Source organism: Hippichthys cyanospilos, chromosome 5 (genome assembly GCF_059441005.1).
Source record: "Hippichthys cyanospilos isolate Australia breed blue-spotted pipefish chromosome 5, RoL_Hcya_1.0, whole genome shotgun sequence".
Taxonomy (NCBI): Eukaryota; Metazoa; Chordata; class Actinopteri; order Syngnathiformes; family Syngnathidae; genus Hippichthys; species Hippichthys cyanospilos.
In genome coordinates, this window is record NC_142373.1 from 3,769,091 (window position 1) to 3,792,160 (window position 23,070).

At 39.3% G+C, this 23,070-nt stretch overlaps 1 protein-coding gene across 1 annotated transcript in view; it reads right to left on the minus strand.

The window, feature by feature from the left end:
* Nucleotides 1-23,070, minus strand: part of LOC148423195 (contactin-associated protein-like 5) — a 156,710-nt gene that overhangs the window by 112,221 nt on the left and 21,419 nt on the right. Inside the window, exons 2-3 of the mRNA XM_088414813.1 lie at nucleotides 11,331-11,441; nucleotides 7,903-8,096 (exon numbers count right to left, since the gene is read on the minus strand). Coding sequence (XP_088270939.1) covers nucleotides 7,903-8,096; nucleotides 11,331-11,441 — 305 coding nt within the window. The remainder of the gene's footprint in view (nucleotides 1-7,902; nucleotides 8,097-11,330; nucleotides 11,442-23,070) is intronic.

The following is a 23,070-nucleotide window of genomic DNA, read 5'->3' on the forward strand; positions in this document are numbered from 1 at the left end:
TACGGCCGTCATGATCTGCTAAAACTCATAGGAGGAGATAGTGAGGAAGGTTGTTATGCTTATGGAACTGTTTGATTATTAGCCTGTGATTGTGCGGGGATATAACTATAGATAGTTTTCAACTCACAGTTCTGTTCCAGGATTTATTAGGCTATTGCCTTGAAAAATCTTAATGACAGCTCAAGTAGAAAACAGGGGAATTAGAGCGTGGTCTTTGGTTGCAGCAATAGAGATAAAAGGGATAATGTCTCATTTCATTATTCATGGGTACCACTTTCAAACCAAACTGAGAGAGTGAAATATAATACTGTATATATATATATATATATATATATATATATATATATATATATATATATATATATATATACAGTCGAACCTCTACATAGTGAACTTCAAGGGTCCGAGGAGAGAAGTTCACTATGAAGAGAGATTCACTTTATAGAGGTTTTCCTAAAATGTTCAGAATTCATTGATGAAATATGTGAATAATTTTTTAATAAATATGTAAATAATTTTATATACGTTTTTTTAAAAATAAATATGTAAATAAATGTACATTAAACAACTTAAGTTGTTTAAACACTAAAATCTAATGCGGTAAAACTAATGTAAAAACATTTTACATTGAACAAATATCTTTATTATTATTCCACAAGTCGCATTATCTCTTCTCTCTTCTTCAGAATGCCACATATCGCAGCAGGCGAAGCATCGTACTCCTTTGCAATGGCATTCTGCTTCACTCCACTCGCACACTTCCGAATTATGTCGCACTTCTCCTCCAACGACAAAGGCTTTCGCTTCCGACTTATAGATCTAGCATCCATACTTTTCACGGCAGATTCCGACATCTTAGAATTTTCGGAGGGATGACCAGCGGAGAAACGCGTGCGCAGTGGACGGCGGACGAAGTGAAAATGCAAGAGAAAGTCGCGGCGCGCGAGAGCGGCTAGGAAGGGAGGAAATCCCGACAGTGCGCCCAATTTTACAACTTCACAATTTTCGATAAGTTCAGATATTCACAATATAGAGGTAGATGCTGTCAAGGGACTGACTAATAGCATCACTATGAAGAGATTATTCACTATGTGGAGTTTCACTATGAGGAGGTTTTACATACACGTCAAATATAGCTGTTTTGCAAGGGACCGTAAAGATTCGTTCACTATGAAGAGAGATTCACTTTGTAGAGGTTCACTATATAGAGGTTCGACTGTATATATGTGTGTGTGTGTGTGTGTGTGTGTGTGTGTGTGTGTGTGTGTGTACAAGATACAAAATCTTTTTTAATTCATTTTAATCTCTTAATCTCATAATTTACCTTCACAGCATAGTGATGCATTGTTCATGCTGTAAGCAAAACAGTTGGTGCATTTGATAATTTCAATGTTAATATTCACATTCATGATCAGTTGGCTAAGTTAAAGACATAGGTTTAACATATGGATGGTTTTGGTGTTTTGCAGCTACTTTACAGCATTGTTAAGGTTTTTAACATACTGGCTCACATGAGTTTTGTATGCTTCATCTTGATACACATCGCGATTGCACAGTGAAAACTAGCATTAGCTTACCTTGCCATTATTTGCTAGTTGCTGCCAGGGATCTTGCTGACGGTTTCCAAATGCTGGTGAATCCACTGTGGAATCCCATCAAGAATCGTCTAAACTCTTGATGTCGAAGTGTCATCTCTCAGCGAGAAAGTGCAATTTTGTGCGTGTTTTTTCACTAGCTTCAGATTACTAAGGCCCTGCTCTAAATGGTTTGTCATCTTACTGGTCCTACCTATTTCACGAAATAGACAGCTCTTTAGGTGTCGCGCTTAAAGTGCACCTAAAGATTTTTTTTTTCTTGTCTTTATCTCTGATGAAATGAAAGTAATGGTCATATAATGTAATGGTCATCTTGTGTACATATTGTCCATATTCAACCTTGCTTTTCATCTTAGCTGTAGTAGAACACCAAATAAACAGTTTGCCTTGCACTTTTCTCCTCCCATCGCATGGTGTTTTAGGCAAATTAAAAAAAATAAAAAAACACCACTTTCAAACGCTTTGTCATGCCTTAGTTTACTCTCATTTGTAATTAGTACAGCATTAGTTAGTGTTTACATTGTTTTTGCAATGCATTACTCCCAACACTGTATACAGTTTATATATATATATATATATATATATATATATACACCCCTGGTCTACGACATCCCTGCCTTACGTTTTTTTTCAGCTTATGACGTGATCTGCGACGTTTTCTCGTTCCCCACTTTACGGTATTTTTCGCGCTTTACGACAATAATTACTACTGTCATGACCCAAGGGAATAGCTGTTTTTGTGTTGTTTTGTCTCTATCTTCAGGCGTTCTTAGGTAATTGCTCTTATTTTCTGGTGCCATCAAACTGCCTCTAATGCAACGCACCACTACAATGCTGGTCTGTTATTGATCCTGCGTCAAGACTTTCTAAGATACTGGTCTTCTATTAGTCGGCGTCACTGTCAAAATGGCGGCATGCTACGGACTGGATCGCATCTGAGTGCTTAAAATAACTATTTATTGTGCATCTTACTGCTTGATTCAAACTTAAATGGGTGAGCCATGGGTCCCAAGATTGCTAGTGATGTTAAAGACGGAAGTAAGAAGATGATTTATATGGAAACAAAGCTGGAGATAACGTGTCTCGACTTGGCCATATTTCCGACTGGGCTTCCAGGGGTGTGAGCTAACCCTGGCAAATTGTTCTTCTGAGAATGCCTTTTGTTTGCAAAGGATCGATTTGGTGTTTGGAGCAAAACTGCATTTGCAAACTTCAATTGTTTAACTAAGGGAGCAACGAGACAACAAAGCATGGCTGGACGCACGCACTACGGTGCTTTTTTAAAACTTACGGGGATACCCGGGAAATCGGGAGGTATTGAAAAGACTGCTCGATTGTGACCGGTTTGTTTTGGTGAGAGCAAACATTTTCTTTCTTTATTGTTTCATTTTTAATATGTTTGTGTTTTTTCATTTCGTTCATATTCATTAATAGTAAAGAAATAAAATGATGTTCTTATATTAAATTGCGATTTGTAATTTGGACTTCATAAAAATTTGTGGATATTTATTTAAAATATTTATTAATTCTTTTAAGTTTCGACAGCATCACATATAATAAGGCAAGTTTTAAGTTTTAATGAGACAGGGTTTAGTTGCCGATGCTGATTTCTTGACGTTTAAGTGCTTTGGAAAATATACGCCGCACCGGTATAAAAAATGAGCAAAAAAAGGCATTTTGTCACGGGTAAACCACACTGGATTATAAGCCACAGGTAATAACATGAGATATTTAAGCAAAAAGGTGGTACATGGAAGTTTTTTGTAATTGGCTGCCAACAGCAATATCCTCTCTTTCACAGACTGAACATGCATGCATGTTTAGTCCCAACATGTTTATAGAAAATGGATGGATGGATATTGGATGTGTGAGTGCGTGTGTGTGTGTGTATATTTGGGAAGTATCACCTTAATGCTTGGGTCCTGGGAGTTTTAGGGTTATGTGCAGGAAATTAGCTGTTCCCAGACATCAGATGTTGTTTCCTGGTATCTGCTAAAGCCACCCATCCAGCCCCCCAGTGCAGGCTGGTTGGCTATCACCATTTATCAGTTTGTATCTGTAGGTCCCACAGGATCATGGCCTGTTTGCGCTTCACACCTTTGGGGGTGTCCACCGTCTTGAGACCTCCCATCCATATTGTTGATGTTACGGTCCACTATTTCTGCTACCTGGCTATGCCGCTCCATCTACACCTTGCCGACCAGCATCTTACGCCCTGGTGTGATGTGCTGCACCATCTCTTTTTTTTGTTTTTTGTTTTTTAAATGTATTTTTCTTTATTTATTTATTTATTTTGCACAGCCTGCACCTGGGATCCTCTGCTGTGGTAGATGTCAGCCGATATTGATCTTGTGTTCAGGGCCTGTTCTTGATTAGTCATGATTAGTACATCCGTACTGTCTTTCAGCCCAGCCATTGGTGTGTCCTTCCATCCATTTTCTAGAGCTGCTTATTCTCAAGTGTCACAGGCTTGCTGGTGCATATTCTAGCTAACTTCAAGCAGTAAGCAGGGGACACCCTGAACTGGTTGCCAGCCAAATGCAGGGCACACAGAGAAGAACAACCATTCACAAACCCAATCATACCTAAGGACGATTTCTTGTGTCCAATACACGTGCCATGCATGTTTTTGGAGTGTGGGAGGAAGCTGGAGTGCCTGGAGAGAACCCACGCGGCCTCAGTGAGAACATGCAAACTCTACACAGGAAGGCCGGAGTAAAGTGGATTCAAATTCGGGTCCCTAAACTATGAGGCGCGCAGCACCGCTCCACCGAAGCACGTCATTAGTGTGTATGTGTGTGTTAACACCTGCAAATGACTATTTATCAAATGAATATTTACCCTTTTACCATAGTTTGTGTACATGTAAAAGTTCTAGGAAACGTTGCAAAATTCTGTCAAATCAAAGGTGGCCAACTAATTGAAAGGGATGATCGTTTGCCTAAAGATCCAACAGCTACTTCTTAAAATGTGCTAGCAATCTGTCTATATAGCCACAGTCAGTTTACGCATTTCTGTTCTCCCACCTTTTTCGCACATTTCGACTTGTGCCACTCCGAAGCGTGTAAATGGTCTCAGTTCACGCCGAAGAAAATAGCCCCAATGCTGGCATATGTCATCCGGTCTTCATTGTATTTGTCCCAGTTATGTCAAAAGCTGTTAACAAGCTGGTAAATTGTTCTCTAGTGGCTTTTTTTTCTACCTGTCAATCCATTTAAAGTGTGTAATTGCCCAATGGCGCAATAGCAAAATTAACCAAGCCTTCTCTCCTTTGTCAAACAGATGAGGTTTTGTTTTGATTTTTCTATGTTGCCAATATGTTCTGTGGAACTGATTAGGAGCTATTGAACGTGACACCTCTCACAGATGTCACACACAATTAGTTGTTAACACAGCATTGTTACACTTCAGTTACAGTTTAGACAAGCGCCTATAGTTTTAAAAAAGTGCAAATGATATTTAAAAGATTCACTGTTTTCTTGGATATGGGTTTTGCAGCCAGCAAGGATGCTTTCAATCATTATTTGTTTAAGTATTTTGATTTTAGTTAGTAACTCAAGAAGTCTAGCTCTCTAAATGTCTTTTTTTGTTCTCCTGACAGCTTTTTTTTAATTATTGAGACTTGTATAAGATGATCGATTTTACATCATAGAAATAGATGCTGTTGTTTTTTTATGGCTTGACTAAAAAAGTTAATCAACATACTGTTTATACAGGTACTTACATTTTACATTAATAACATTTTAAAATGTGTTTCAATGAATAAAAACAGTAGCATGCACAAGTGTTTTTTTGTTTAAAAAAGATATTAAGACGCTAGTGAAATGATACTACCCAGCATATGATATGCAGCGTGACACTGTACAAAATATTTAATTTGTAATTGATAACAGTACCAAAATATTAATCATATGAGAAAGATATGGCAAGCTACAAATAGATAGCATAATCATCTAATTAAATAAAATCTAATGTTAGTTATGTCATGGATTTCATAAATTAAAATGAAATGTATTTTTTATAGAGAGACAATTGAAATAGTATTACCTATTCTCACAAATACATGCAAAAATTCCCAATTAAACCTCTGCACACACACTCACACTCACACACACACATGCACACCTGCACACGCACGCATACACACACACCTACACATGCTCAAGCCAACTTACACACATGCACGCAATCAGAGCACAAACTCTATACTTGTATACTGAGTGAAAGTGTAGAAACATAACAAGGTACCGAGGATCACGGTGAAGAAAGACAATCTGTAGGGAACAATCCACACACACCAAGAGGATGCTGTCACAGAGACCACCATGACCGGGGGGACCAGGGGAGATACTCCACATTACTACACAGAGGGCCCCCCCTCCCCTAACCCCAACCCTAACACCCCCCAGTTCCCTAGGTCTAGGGAAAGTGCAAGATGACTTCCCCCCCAGGCAGGCCGAACCCACCTCCTAGTGGAGTCACTGGAGTCAAATTTAGACTACAAGGCAAAAAGTAGGCAAAAAGTAAAAATAATAAAATTATATATAAATAAATGACTAAATACATAAACATCTAAATAAATAATAGACACATGGGTTAAAATGTCATGAATAAATAAATAATTAAATTAATTAATAATTTCAACCAAAACCAAGCAGATCAGTATTGAGCATCTCCTTAAAAGCGTCAACAGCCTCTGTTTTTCGGGTGCCCTCTGGCAGGCTGTTCCGAGTACGAGTAAGGTTTTTGCTTCAGCTGGAGGAACAATCAAAAGGCCGGTGTCAGCCGTGTTAGAATAATTGTAAATAGGTTATCGCATATTTGTTTTTTAACTTGTATATTGGTAGATATAGATATTTTCTGTTGGAATTGCTATGTCTCCTGCAATTGTATTAAGTCATAGGCATGGCGACCTAATGTCCAAACCACAGGCACGATGACCTAATCACAGGATGGAAAAGTAAGGGGTCTGTCGCCATGTTCCCGGGAAAGAAGATAGCTGTCATTGCATGAACTGATAGTATATGGACTCACACCTAGGTTCCCCATGAACAAGGAAACTGCTTGTTACCTTGCTGCCATAATGTCGCCCCCAACCTTTCAGGGCAGCAAATGGTTTTGTAACTAGGACCAAACCTATTGAATAAAAGAGGGACTGACTGAACGTGTAACCAGGCCTGAAGGAGATCTGAGGTGCAGGTTCCTGTCTGCTCTCCTCGTGAGAAAAATGTTTGTTTTCTTGCTTCTGCTTTGTTGCTTAGGTTGCCCGAACCTGACAAGCAGACCTCAGGACATGCAAGGGTTGATATGATAAAAGCAAATCAGACACTGTTCATTTGATGGTCAAAGCACTGCTATCAAACAAAGAGCCCAGGGGCCTGAGTTGTCTCACATCAAGATTTTATGTGACACTCATAAATCTAGTTAGGACGGCAAGTTCAAGACTAAATCACTAAACTTGCAAAGTTGAAACAACAAGCATTTGTTGTTTCCTATCCCCCCTTTTGAACAGTTTTTACTGGCCTCCAATTTCAGGATTAGGTAAATGTGTGTCGATGAGTCTTCAAAAGTATTTGATTTCATGATCATAAAGGCCCTCCAACAGAAATAATAACTAGGATGTGTATGCAATGTGGCTGATCATAAAAATGAGTTTGACTCCTGGCCTAAGGCCTTCATGAAATTTAAAAACTAGTACAGGGACATTAAAAACAGTCCTGAAACAAAGAGATGTAATACAGAGATCTTAAATGTGGTGTAATGTGCTTGCGCACTTTAGTCTACTGTACATCAGCAAATGAGTATCTGAATTCTGAAGTATCAGTTGATTTCACGTGTTGTTTTGGGGAAGAGCAAATAGAACAAAATAGCGGTGGTCTAACCCAATCTGAGATAAAAGCATGCACCAGCACTGTTAGCCTGAAAGTGAAAGATGTGGACTGGCTTTATTTTGAGATGGTAAAAACATACAGCATCTTAGTTAGATTTTTTATGTTAAAACTAAGATCAAACAAAAATGTCTCTCATTTTCTTTGCAAATTGTGAGTTTTACAAATGTTGTAATTTGGCTCAAAGTTCCTCTCTCAGGACCAATAACTAAAACCTCATTTCCTAGTTGAGCTTTGGGAAATTCAATGCATTTCTGACTTCTGACTAACTATATACCAAAGAAGTCAAATGAAGATAACATAAATTTGATGTCAAGAAGTTTGGCTTCGAACAGAGCTATTATTGATATTTGATGCTGGATTATCAATACCTTATGAGAAAATATAATGATATGCTAGATAATGTTCCATTCACTGACCTCTGTGCCATCGTCATGGCGATAGCGCTTCCACGCATGGCCCGTATCGCTGTAGAGGAGTGCGTACGAGCTGACCCAGTCCCAGCTGTCGTAGCATCCCTGCGTGGCCACCGCTGTCACCTCCATCTGCTCCCTAAGGTCCAGCTGGAGCCACGGCTCCTTGTCGCTCGCCATCGGAGACCAGCCGCCGGCCCCTGACGGTAAAAATCAATGGCAACATTGATTTGGTCAACTCTTGTGGTTTTAAGCTGAGTCACTGCTGGCATTGTGTTGCAATTGTGTCACATACTCACGTGAGGGAAATTAGGTGGAACTTTTAAATGGTTTGCGATAATGAAAAAAACTCAAAACTTCTGAAATCAGATGTGCTTACAAATGCAATGTGTTCTTTGTTGATGGTAAAAGGTGCGTTTGAAAATGACCAGAATTTGTGCATAGTATAGCAATCCAGTTTTTCATATTTATTACAACTTGGGGTGATGGGGGAGCAGGAGCCTATCCCAGTTGCCTTGATGTGTGTTTGGGAACATACAGCCTGGACTGGATGCCAGTCATTCACAGGGCATGTAGAGAAAAACAACTAGTCACACCTAGACAACCGTCCACGTATGGCAAGCATTGGCTTTGGAACATTGATTTTGCATCATTTTTATTAATTGTTTCAAATTTTATTTTATTTATTTTATTAATTTCTAGAACAGGCTGGTTGTTTTTAATTAACTAATGAATTGGTCTGCGATTGGCTGGCAACCACTCCTCGGAATCCCTTGACTATAATGAAACTCGTTATGCCCGATCATCGTATTCGGGATTTGGTTAGGTGAGGGTGAGGCGGATGAGATGCTCCTGGAATTCATAAAGGCTCTGGATGTTGTATGGCTGTCTAGGTTGACGAGACTCTACATTCTACAACAATGCATGAACACTGCAGTGACAGTGCCCCTGGCTTGGCAGACTGGGGTATCAGTCCCCCTTTTTAAGAAGGGAGACTGGAGGTTGTGTTCCGTTTACAGAACGATCACACACGTCAGCCTCCTTGGTAGGATCTATTTAAGGGGTGCTGGAGAGGAGGGTCTCACAGGTTAAACCTTGGATTCAGGAGAAGCAGTGTGGTTTTCATCTCTGCTCTGGAACAGGGAACCAGCTTCACACCGTTGGAAGGATCTTCAAAGTTTAATGGTAATTCACCCAACCAGTCTACACATGACTGTGTCTCTCTGGGAGTTCTGTGAAGGGTACTTCAGGAGTACAGGATACAAAACTTTTTGGTTTGGACTGTTTAATCCAGGGGTCTCAAACTCCAGTCCTCGAGGGCTGCAAACCTGCATATTTTCCTCACTGCTCTCTTAAACACACCTGATTCAAATGATTAGGATAATTTTCAAGCTCCTGCAGATCTTGCTGATGAGCTAATAATTTGATTCAGGTGAGTTAATGACAGAAGCATCAAAAACATGCAGGATTGCGACCCTCGAGGACTGGAGTTTGAGACCCCTGGTTTAATCCCTGTACCACAGATGTCAGAGTCAGATCTCTGCATTGCCAGCAGCAAGTTGGATTCATTTAAGGGTTGGACTCCGCCAAGGCTGCCCTTTGTCACTGATTCTGTCCATTACCTTTACGGACAGAATTTCTAGGTGGAGCTGAAACCTTGAGTGAGTCCAGTTTGGTGGTCTCAGCATTGCATCTCTGCTTTTTGGGGATGATGTGATGCTGTTGACTTCTTCAGGAAGTGATCTTCAACTTTTACTATGCATTTCGCAGCCGAGTGTGAAACAGTTGGGATGATGATCAGCACCTGGAGTGCTCTCGGTCGATAGGGGAAGATATCTTGCCCCAAGCGAAGGAGTTAACATGAATAATATAAATATAAAATATATATGAAATAAAATAAAAGTAATGCACATTGGGACCTAAGAATATTCGTTTTAATTAATGTTTTTAATACATGTTTGGTTGAGTACGTCCGCTTCACATGTGGATGTCATGGGTTCACCTCAGGCTCTGGCCTGCTGTGGTGGTTCAGTGGCTATGATGCTTACGCCAAGGCATCAAGTAAATATGGAGCGGTGCTTGGCCAAGCCGATGCTGCCCATTCTGGAGGTGCTCCACCGGAGAACCAAGCTCGCGCAGGACCAATGGGGCAACTACATATTCCAGCGCGTTGGAGCATGGCTGAGCGAAAGATTGGAGCAAGGTAGAAACATGTTGCGACTCAGTCAAGTGCATGGTGCAGGGGATAATCGATGTGGCCAAGTTCACCCAAAGAAAGATTGTCATGCACAGTGTGCAAATGTGTGTTCAAGCAAACTGGATGGGACTGGAGAATCTGACTTTTCTTTTGTATGTATGTCACTCATCAACGGTCGCCAAAGCTGCTTGTTTACTTTCAAACCTAGCCGTAGCAGACATGTGTGATGTCATGCATGCTGTGATCTTGACATCTCTGATCCGCTTATATAAAAGAAGATTTTGACTCTCTCTTTCATTTTTGACAACAAGCCATATGTGGCAATAAGACAATGTTATGCGTTCTGTTGTATTGTTAAATGTTGTTAAAACATATTTAATGGTAAATGTTTCCTTTGTAGGGCGGCTCACTGGCACACTGGTTAGCACGTCCGCATCGATTTAACGAATCGAAATTGAATCCATCTGGCTCTGGCCTTCCTGTGTGGCGTTTGCTTATTCTCACCGAGCCCACAAAGGTTGTTTCCAGGCATTCCGGGTTCCTCCCATACTCCAAAAAATATGCATGACAGGTGCATTGGACATACTAAATTGTCCTTGGTGTGATTGGGTGCATGGATGGTTGTTCATCTCTGTGTGCCCTGCAATTGGTTGGCAACCAGTTCAGGGTGTCCCCCGGCCTAAGTCAGCTGGGATAAAAACCAGCAAGCCTGCGACCACTGTGAGGATAAGCAGCTATAGCTGATGGATGGATGTTTTCTTTGTTACAGTTATGCATTTCTTCTTTGGTACAGATGTAAAGCAATATAGAAAAAAAATAATTGAAATGAAACCCAACAGCTCATGTTTATCAATTGACAAAGATGAAAACGATACTTTCTCTCATTAGATTTCCCAAGTTTTATCAACGTCAAATGCAGTTTTATATATTTTCAAATATTTCTGGTTTTGTTTTATTTCACAAACAGATTTTTCCATTTTAGTTTGAATTATTCCACGATACAATCCCATTCAAACACACCTACCTACCTACCTAGTTAACTAACTAACTAACTAACTGGAATACCTAGAAATGTCCATGAATTAATATCAAGGCCCTAGTGTAAGGAAAGAAGATATTTTACCGTACAGCGAAGAAGGGTGAGTTAACGTGACAACTTAATGTTTAAACAGCTGATAAAACATAAAAAAAGGCATCAGCAGCTGAAGTAACAGCTGGTCACAGCATAGACACTCACCGTCTCTCCTGTGCAACTTAGCGTGGTGGGCGGCGTAGCTGACTGACGACTGTGACGAGCTCTGAAAGGACGAGCGTGGCAGTGCGGACACCAAAGGGCCGTTGCAATTATCTGCAAGGGAACAACAACAAGAGAGTGACAACAGTGACTTTTATTTTTAGTCGCATGTAAACAATGCAAATGAGCTGGGATGGAATTAATGAGATGCAAAAAAACCCACCCTAATTTGGCTGTATTAGAATAAACCTTTGATATTTTTTTTCTTACTGGCATAGTTACAAACAAACACAGCATCACACTGCAAGTTTAACCCTGCTCATGACAATGATGCCCTCATTCTTCTAGGCCACTATCTTTGTTTTGTCTTTGGTCAACATCTGCAACACTGCAATGGCATACAATGGTACACTGATCGACAGGAAAAGTAAATTGTTACTTGAAAGAGCATGTAATATCAAAAACACTTTTTGCAATAATGCGCTGTGTTCTGTGCAACCCCCATGAGTCTGAATATCGCATTCTGATTAATATTGCATTTGTGGAGTATGAATTAAACAGCAAAATCCACCCGTTTTGATCCATCTCAGTGGGAGGCCATTCTGCCAATTTATGTAGACTTAAAATGACATCACAGTTCCATAGGGTCAATCCAAGCTCAGCTTTCAAAAGTCACATGTTTTAACTTAATAAAAAAAAAAAAGATGAGCCATGACTAGTTACCCTAACTCTGAGCTGACATTGCCAGTTGACAAAAAATGGATGGCTTTAGAATGGCAGTGGGTAATGTCAAAAGCCAGGCGCTGTGATCCGTGTGTGTTGTGGTTTTGTATGGGAGAAGTACCTGAGCATTTTCCCTAATGTTGCCAGCACTCACTGTCAGAAACAAAAGACCTCTGAGCATACGTGATGTCATTTTTCAGTCAACAGCAAGTGGCAAAATGGCGACCATCTCAGTTGGAAAATCGAAGAATTTTGCTGCCTAATTCATATTCCACCAACACAGTATGAATCCGAATGGCATATTTGACTACTGAAGGTGCGTTTAACCTAATTGTCATCACATATTATTTTACACGGCTTCCCCGTTAAGACATCACATATAAAATTCAATGTTTTACAAAGGCATCAGATTGACTGAACTATTTCCATTAATTTGTTTGGGAAAAGGTTGCTTGGCATTTGCAAACCTGTGTTTTTAGATACAGAGGATTCAAATTTACAGCTACCACTTTTACAGATTTGTGCATCCATGTATGTTTGTCAATGTTTGCTCGATTTTGTTTCTTTTTTCCTGCCAGGAATTCATCCACTTTGCAGCTTGAGGGTCAAAAATGCAGGAAGTTGTGAGCGCGGTGGAACATCTCAGTGCAAAGTGCGTCTTTACCTGTCGGCGCTGCAGCTTTGAAAGCAAGGATTAGAGAAAATAACAAGGCTGCCTCACTTATCCGGCTGTCAGATGCTTCAAACAGTCTATTAACCCATGCAGTGACCCTTCAAACGAGACACAAAATGCTCCCTCTGAGTTTATGTGTACGTGTTTGTGGGTGTCGAGTGTGCACGTCAACGTCCCCTGTTGCAATGCAACAGGCGGTTGGCTGGTTCAGTCTCGCCATTCAAACCTGTCAATCCCACCCCCTTTTACCTCCCTCCCGATGCTTCGTACATCCCCCACCCCGCCACAACGAGAGCAGCCAGACGAACAACAGCAGCCACTTCCCAGCTTGGATTAACTGAGTTGTTGCATTCAGGCCCAGAATGGCAGCGTGTAATGAAAACTGGCGCCAGTTTGATTACAATCATCGCTCCATCACAGTGCGCCCAAGAGGACTTTGCCTCTAGGCTACAAAAAGCCGTATTAGTCTTGGTCAGGTTCATTTATTTATTTATTTCCCCCCCAGCAACAGGCCATCCATCTGATGAACAATGTCGAGTGTGCGCTCCCTTGCATTTTGGAGCGTCCCGGCGTATTCCGACTGACCCGCTTTGATTGCGCTCTCTCGCCGAGCGATTTCTCCGCTAATCCTGATTTCCAAGTGTGACTAAAGTGGATCAAGCCGTCTTATCCCAAGACTCAAATTGTTGGCGGGGCGGCAACCGCGTTCGCAGATGTTCATTGGCGAGGGGAGAAATTAGAGCGCTGGCATGGCATCTTGACATAGCACAGCCGGGGTTATTATGCAAGCACTGGGCTGGTAATCTGTCAAAAGTATCCCGGGTCTCACGTTTATCCGACTTCTGGATGAGCCTCACTCATATTATCTTGCTTTCCATTTGTTTTCAAGCACAACTGTTCACCAGAAAGACTTGGTTATGCTGCATGTTTGTTCTGCTTATATACCTAAAATACCTAGTCTGTCAACAAGTTAAGACACTTCGCAGTTGTCTTGTTAAAATATCTGTGACATACTTTTGCAAAACTAACCCAGTCTTGAATTGGAGTCTAGAGGCTGCTGCTCTAGAGTTGCACACTTGGCTCTTTTGTCCCTTATTTGTCACAAAAAAAAAATAGGCAAATTAAATGTAAATTTAAACCACCAGTAGATATTTTGTTTTCAAAAGTACAGTAATTATCAATTCGAAGATCGTGGTGCCCATGCAACATTACAACAATGACATTTTGTTTTTCCTCAGTAAAAATACACATCATAAGATTGGATGTTGTAATAACTGCTGTCAAGATTTATTGAAGGCACACTTGATTGGGCAGAACATTAGCACTTACTTGTGTATAACAGGTCTTTATGTAAAATAGCTATCAGCACTAAATTCCCCCCTGAAAAGCCAAATAGTTATTTCATGTGTTTTATTATGACTACTTCCAGTACCTTTTTTTTTGTCTTTCATCTCAGCCTGGTAAGTAATTGAGAAGCAGGCATGCATTTTAATATTCTTATTCAGCCTGTTTTGTTATGTTCTGTTGTTACCGGTGCGCAAAAATGATGATCATTACACCTCTGGATTCATATGCACAGCTCTACTCCTGTTTACTTTAACCCGTGAAAACATAAAGGCAAAGGGCACAATATTTTGGATTTTTTGGCATTAAATTTAAGCTTTTATCACCAAAACCCATTATCACTATTGTGCTGATTGTTTTATGTTTTCAACAGGTGATGAAGTGGACAAAAGTGGCAATGCGCACAAGAATTTCGGCAACAGTTAAAACATCTTTTTGAATATTTCAAGTTGTCAAGCTCCTAATCTCTACGTGACACCCTCTTCTTGAAATTTCAACTCTTATTAATATTATGGTTTTGTTTTGGTGGAAGACAGTCATGTCTCATGAAAAAGAGCCAGTATTCTATGTCACGCTTGGATCAAAAAACCCAAGGTTCAAAAATTGCATTTCAGAGTTCACTCTCTTTTTATATTCTTTCTGATAACAGATGGTATTGGTAGGTCTGTCCTGTGTAATGGCACATCGTTGGCCTTGTTTTTATTTGGCCTCTTGAAGGCTGTAGCAGTCCAAGAAAATGAGCTGATGCTCTCTGTGACATCTTTTGATTAAAATACCCCAAGGATCGTGAATTCCAACATATTGTTCACCTTTTTGCAGATTTGTAATGCTCATATTTTTTTCAGGCAGACTTGTTTTCTTTCAACAGGCATGACAAATTCATACACATACATGCATATTTTAATACAAACACTATTATGCAGATTGGATAATCATTGATGGCACAAATGTTTAACTGACCCTGATGCAGTGGCGAAAGTTTGTGTCTCGTATATTTTCTAGTAGTTTACTAGAGCATTACTGCAGTCTAGTAGTTATACAGTATTTTGGGGGGTAAACGAGGGTTTTCACATGTCAACAATTGGAAACAAGGAAATAAGGGGGAGAGGTTGTAACATTCGAATGGTTGGGCAACAATTCGTCCATTTCAGTGTACAGCATCACATAGATGATTTTGCACAACGAAGCTCTACATTAATCAATAATGACAAAAGTCATTTGATGTGGAGTTCCTCAGGGAAATATTTTTGGACCACATTAATCGAGTTTCATTGTTCCTTGTTCTTGAGCGGAGAGGATCAAAAAGCAGAACAGCTGAGCATTTCCTCCATTTTCTAACTCCTGTTTGTTTCAATACTTTTGTCCACATGAAGTACTGTACTGGCCTAGTGTGCTATAGGCAAAATTATTTGCATAGCACATTTCAATTTCAAAGGGATCTCAGTGTGCTTTATACAAATGAAATAAAGGAGCAAAATAAGAAAAGTGAAATTAAACATTTAAAGTAACTATACATAATTAACTGACGTACATAGCAAAGAAAATAATTAAAAGATATAAAGAAATGGAGGGAAATGTGATAACTAGTGTTGTTATAAAATATGAATACACTTTTAGTTCAATAAGAATAAAACATCAAACATGGAAGGACAATTACAATACCTACATTTTGAGTTTGTGTGTGTGTGGTTAACCAAAGCATGTACTGCATTCCAGCAAAGCGTAAACGACTATGCTCTTGACCAAGAAAAATACATTGGACTGCCGTTGAAAGCCCATGGAGATACACTAAAATGCTTCTATCAAAGTCAAAGTCAATTTTATTGTCAATTTCTTCTCATGTGCTTAACATACAAAGGAATCGAAATTGCGTTTCTCATTATCCTATGCATTTTAAATGTACAATAACAAAGTGCAGGTGCGCAAGACGAGACAATACTAAAACTAGATTCTTATCAATAGTAACGTGCAGTATGTTAGGGCTACTTTGCCTAGTGTTGCTAAACTAAAAACGAAAAGCAGGTATGGCAAGAGTACCCCAAGACAAGACATAAGTAGCAGCGTATGACAACACAATCCAACAGTAAGAGACAAAGCAAGACAACATTGTGATTGTCCCAGCTGTGTGCATTTGAGGTAGTTGTTATAGTTCTAAGTGTAATCGCTCGTGCAATAGAAGTATATTTATAAATAAATATGGCAGCAGCAAGTGTTTGCACATTTTGCAAGTGCATGAGCAAAGTGTTCTATGAACTACAATATATTTAACTGTATTATTAGTTATATTACACACATTTGTCAATCATAACAAAAAAAAATATCAATTTCGTACAAAAAAGGTCAAATATCAAAACAAAAAGTATCCTGTCACAGTCAGCAGCCGTGCTTTCTTGTTTGCGCTTGACTGGAAGGCCTTGAAGTCAACCCTCATAAGCTCTGGACTTTCTAGCAGCCTAAAATGCAGCATTTATTGGCATTTGATTCTGAAATCGTGTGCCGTATCAGGTCTAATAAATGATGCTTGAACGTGTTTAGTTTGCACTTGGGGCTGTCCTAGCTGGCCTGGTCAATAGATCTTTCTCTATTTATATTCTTTACACATTCTACTAAGGTCTCTTGAGCCTAAACCGTTTAGTGATTGGTGGACTCGTTTTAGCACTTCAAGATGTATTGTTTAACTAACTGACAGCCACTGAGCAGACTTAAGAAGTAGAGTACACAGCAAGATGACTTGTATTTGTTTCAGGCACTTAAGGACTGTTGCTGTTGGTGTTAGCGATGATTTTTAGTTACCTTATATTCCGCACACCCAAAAGCCTTCATTTTTTTTAAAAAGTGGATGGTGCGCCTTATATATGGATCGATATTGACATTGGGATTCGTAGATGGGGAATGAACTGATAAAGTAAGCTTTAGCTGTTTCTTTTGTGTGTCTACAGTTGAACAGGGTCAGTCATATTGACATTGAGTTATTATGCTCTTGAGAGTTTAGAGTTATTATTGTTATTACTTTCAGTATTACTATATTGTGATTGAAAAAGTTTTAAAATATGTCATTAACTGAGGGTGCGCCTTATAATCCGGTGTGCCTTGTTTATGGAAAAGGTTTTAAAATATGTCATTAATTGAGGGTGCGCCTTAAAGTGTTTCTGATTTATAGTTTGACCATTATTTTTGTGAAAAAAAGATACACCAAAATTGCCATTCAAAACTGTCCACAGCCGTGATTTTCCGACTTAAAGTCACAAGGGCTTGAGGGTGCCTATCCACTGGTGGCAGCTCGCTCCGGACTGTTGGCGGGGGAAACCCTGAACTGGTTGCCAGCCAATTGCAGGGTACATAAAGACAAACAACCATTCATGCACGCATTCACACCTAAAGACAATTTAGTGTGTCCAATACCCCTGCCATGCATGTTTATGGAGTGTGGGAGGAGTCCGGAGTGCCCGGAGAGAACTGAGAACATGCAAACTCTACACAGGAAGGCCTTGCTGGAGCTACAGACAAGTTCCAGTTAAGAGTTGTGTGTTGCTGTCTTTGTACGAATAGTATACATTGTGCCACAACTTACAGTACATCTTTGTACAAGCAGTATTAGCAGACATTGTGCCACAACATAGCACACTACAATTAGGTCTAGTGCAGTGGTTCTTAACCTTGTTGGAGGCACCGAACCCCACCAGTTTCATATGCTCATTCACTGAACCCTTCTTTCGTAAAATATATATATATATATATATAATTTTTTACTGGTGCACAAAATGAATTGTGCATTAATATCACCTTGTTCAAATAACAAAACCAAAACAGTGGGTAAAAGTACCAGTTCCCCGCCGCCACGTCGTGAGTCTGTACGGCGATCGACCCTTTAGATCGACGGCCGCAGGAGCTTATTTGCCTGGATCGGCACTTGGGAGCTAACGGGCTAATTCCGGTGTGTGGTCCTGACTGAGAAGGAGGTCTCACTCTGCTGCTTATCCAGCGCTCTCAAAGCAGACCGGTAGGGAGTCTTACTCAGACACATATACAGTACAGCCCTCTCTAAGGTGTCTGATAGGGAGGTCTCACTCTGCTGTATAAACCAGCGGCCTCAAAGCGGACCGGTAGGAAATGTCAGAGCAGGACACTTTCAATGACTGTGCCCACTAACTGCAGACTAGACTGAGGGGTGGACCTCTGCGGCGGAGGCTCCACCGAACCCCTGAGACCCACTCACCGAACCCCTAGGGTTTGATCGAACCCTGGTTAAGAACCACTGGTCTACTGGGAGAGATGCAATGTATGCATAAGAAGTAGAGGACATTTTAAGATTTGTTTTTCCCACACAGCAAAAAGACTGCATAGTTTTGAGCATTGCTGTATGTTCTGGTTGAATGTGCGGATGCTCTGCATGTAAAAGAATTTGTCAAGGTGTTTTGCAGTAAAAAGTCTATGAAAAAAAGTATTTGCCCACTTGGTGGTTTCTGTGTTTGTTTTCAAACCAATATTGTTACCCTTTGTCAACGCGACAATGAATACATAAAACACAGTTTCTAAATGATAATATTCACCAAATACAACTCTATGTGAAAAGGTAATTGCCCTCTGATCCTAACAGCGAGTTTTACCACCGTTGTCTGCAATAACAGAAATGAAAGATTTTGGACTTGGCCTTTGACTTTGACTTGGCCCCTCCAAGAACGTGACCCTTCATTATGAGCCCTTCTAACGTGTTCTTGTGTTTTGGATTGTCCTGCTGCATGATCCAAGAGTACTTGACTTTGAGGGCACAAACCGATAGCTGAATAGTCTCCTTCAAGATCTTCTGCTAAACAGCATTTTGTAGCCCGAGCCCACAGAAAAGGAGCTTCGTTTCTTTGGGTAGGACTCCATACAAGAGATTTATGCACAGAAAAGAGATGTTTCCAGAAACGAAAATACACATTAGAGATTCATGCACAGACGTGAAGTCGTGTCTAGTAAGGAGTCTTAGTTGTGCAAATAAGAGTTGTATTCAAAAGATTTTGCACTGACAGCTTTTCGATCTGTAATCATGAAAAAAAAATCAAACGCACACAATAAAGTGTCGCATTCACACCAAAACAATTGAAACTCACAAAATTTAGAGCCATACTCATACAAAAACAATTCACACTGACACAATTCAGAGTCGTACTTATGTCGTACTTAAGCTTTGAATTTTACAACTACGTATGGTTAAACATCCGTCTTTTTGAAAACAATCTTACTCCATAAGGATACACAAATAGTGTGTGGGACTGTCAGGACAGGCGTTAAGAAAACATTTAAAATATTTTGTAAATTTGAGCGTGCTATGGCAGTGCAAGTTTAGACTACAAAAAATCCCCCAAATAATTGCGCAGTGCGAGATGTACTTTTCAAACACATCTGAACCAAAGGTCATCCAATTTCAAAAAATAGATTGTGTGTGGAATTTAAGGTACTACTGTACAGTACAATGTTATGAAAGCACAAGCTACTGAGTGGATGCAAGAGGACATTTGTGTGCATCAAAGACCTTTCAGCTGGACCCTATACCCTTTCAATCTGCAGACATGGTGGTCTGCCAAACATGGCTCATGAAGGCGATTTGCCCGCAAAGCTGCTCTTCAGCCTCGGGGATAACAGAAAATCCTCTGAGGCTGACCCCCATATTTCCTTCAACCCAAATGAAACTGGCAACATAAGCACAAATGTACAACTCCATAGGGCGTGTGTGTATATATATATATATATATATATATATATATATATATATATATATATATATATATATATATATATATATATATATATATATATATATATATATTAGAGGTGTGACAGACAAAAATAAAAAAGCAACTGTCAGACCAGCACTAACACTTTCACACCTGTTTGAAGTTGTTTGAAATTGTGTTTTCTCACATTACAGCAACAAACTATTCAAGTTAGAAAATCACACATGAGAGAACAAGTAAAAACATTCCCTCTTGCCTTGCATCATGAATCAAGCAATCATCCAGTATGGAATAAAAACTATGATGATAGGTTGTATCACACGTCAGGCAGAATCTGCATATTCCCCCAACCATTACTTTTAGGAAGACATCAAAATGGCGATGATAAAATAAGAGCAAGGCATTTTCTACACTTTCAATTGGTAAATCTTTTGTTTAAAAAAAAAACACTCAAATGTCTGGAATGACCAATAAGGTTTTTCAAAAAGTGAAATTCAAAAATGTGGTGTTTTGGCTCGGCACCAGCAATATGTAAAACTAAAATTTGAATGCTACTATTGGTCAGTTACAGGAAAGATCACTTAAGTCGATAAGAATGCATGTTCGAAGAGTATATTAACTTGTATAATAAGTACTGCATATTACGAGTACATTAACTTTGGTTATAATCTTGATTTTTGTTGTTGTTGTTTATATCAACAAAGTTCTCGTGATGATAACGCCAGTAGTTTTTGCAGAATTACATCAAATGTAGTGTTCCACATGCACAACAGGTGCAAAATATATCATATTTCTGTCAGTACTTTGAGATTAAAACATAAAAAGAAAAAAATCTCACTGCTATCTCAACCATTGAAACATCATCCTGTTTCAATACACTTTTATAATTCGTTTCTATTCAACTTCCAAGTCCTCGGATAGTTTACACCTTTAACTCATTTGATAGAAGAATTGCCTAACAGAGATTGCTGTATAGTTTTTTTTTTTATTTTTTTTTTTGTTTTTTTTTTTTAGGGTGGGCTGCAGGCTCTCAATTGGATTGAGGTCAGGGGATGATGTGCCATAAATCTCTCACACATTCATTGCAGAAATTGTATCCTTGCATCAGAACAATTTTATAGCAGAAGACACAGCTGTCTATCTGTTTTGATGGCAGGGAACAATCAGATGAAACCCAATATATTTTTCAGAGATATTTTTCAAGCAGCCTAAACTTCTTCACCCATTATTTAGCCTCAAAATATCACTCAGAGATCTGAGGTCATCACATTTTGGGGACATGGGCGTCACCAACCATCAAGTGCTCCGTCCAAATTGAAGTTCCTCTTTGAATCACACTTATTTCTTATTATGATAATTTTCTTGAAACATCAATACTTTCCTCTCTTTCGCTTAAAACAGGAATACTGAAATCTTTTTAATAACACATTTCTTTCACTGTTTAAGGAAATATAGGCTTGTTTCAACTGCTGTACCTGTGGTGCTCAGAAGGAAATGATATAGATGGCTTATCAAGAAAAAGTGCATTCCAACACTTTTAATTGGTTTTTCTGCTTATATTAAAGCAAGCCTGAGGAATGTATTTGTCGAGACGGCGTGCGCAAATGCATACTTCACTGCAGGGGGTATATGACGTGGTGGTAGATGGTCCAGCAATCCAACAGCATTGTGTGGAAAATTGCTAGACTGATTCAGATTTGTCAGAAGCTGACCAAGAACATACCATGCTGAATGAAAGAAATTGCCAGCCAAAGAGGGCTGTAAATTCTGCCTCATCACTTGTCTGCCCTCCTGCAGTCAAGAATGGGTGCAGGCTCGCCGCTAGGGGGTAATCTCATGATAAACACAGGGAGACAGAAGAAGATGCTTTCATAGTATTGATTTGAGGGTTTAACTGCTATTTTTACCACCACCAGGGGGTGCTCCCCATTCATGACCACAACCAGACATGTTTCTGTTTTGTTGGTGCAGTATTCTAACAACCAGAGTGTGTGGATGTTATTTCGAAATTTTTTGGTGCTGCTCTCATTTCGGGTGTAGTGCAGCCTACCGAAAATACTTCACATGTAGTCAGGGCTCAGCAAACAACAAATCATAACTCAGCTGACAAATGTCACATGACCAATCCCAGAAAACAGCTGAGCTGCAATTGTGCTTTAACTGTGCTAGCTAGTGTCAAAGTGAACACCATGTGAGCAAACACACATTTCTTAAATTCCTTGAGAAATGATGGTCATCAACCAATTTATGGACGAAATCGAATTTGTTAGTGTTGAAAATCTTGTTCTTGTTGAAAGAGTATCTCTAAGTATTCTCATTCAGAAATGCTTAACAGTAATAATGATCAAATAAAGTTAAACCTAAGTCTTATGTGCGTAATAATTTGAAACACAGTGTTGTTTAAATCGAACAAAGGAACCTTAAAGCTGCATTGTGCAGAATCCAAAATTGCTGTTTACTAGTGTTTTGTAAATGCAGCATGTACACTACGATGTCTCAGAGAGTGCATACTTTGGAAGCATATGCTGAGTGAGCGAGGGAGCAAACGAATACCTGGTACATTTCGCCATTGGTTTCAGTGCACAATAGAGCGGAATCTACAAAATTTGGGCAAATATGTCAACACAGGTTAATTACACCATGTTTCCGCATACATAAACAAAAGAGCCACATTTGGAGGTGAGAAATCCATCGGCACCGATACAAGCGCTACACAATACTGACTCTATGGCCAAAATCCAACACGTCCACACGTTTTCGGAATTAAAACACAACTCTTAGCAGTCAAGTAGAATGCAGGATTGCGAATCAAGCATACGGGGTATAACGAAAATAAATTGCTGTATTGCGGTGCCTTCGCTGGCGTTTTCTTTTGTGTTAGGTGGCGAACTCAAATATGTAGAATAGCTAGTCGTCCTAACTTCCTAAGCGATCATTGTGCACTTTTGCTGTGTGGAGCGGACTACACTCTTAGTTCTCCTTTCGTTTACTTGAGACTGGTATTACAGACATTCTATTTCTTTTCTTTTTTTCCATTTTTACTTGAGATTGGCTGACAAACCAGAGGGAAAAAAAATAAAAATAAAATATATATATATATATATATATATATATATATATATATATATATATATATATATATATATATATATATATATATATATATATATATATATATATATATTTTATATGAATGTTGATTTGATAAAACACATTTATTTACACATTACTGTATTGGAATTTACAGTGTTTTATTTCTGTTTTTTAAAAGAACTGTCGAAAC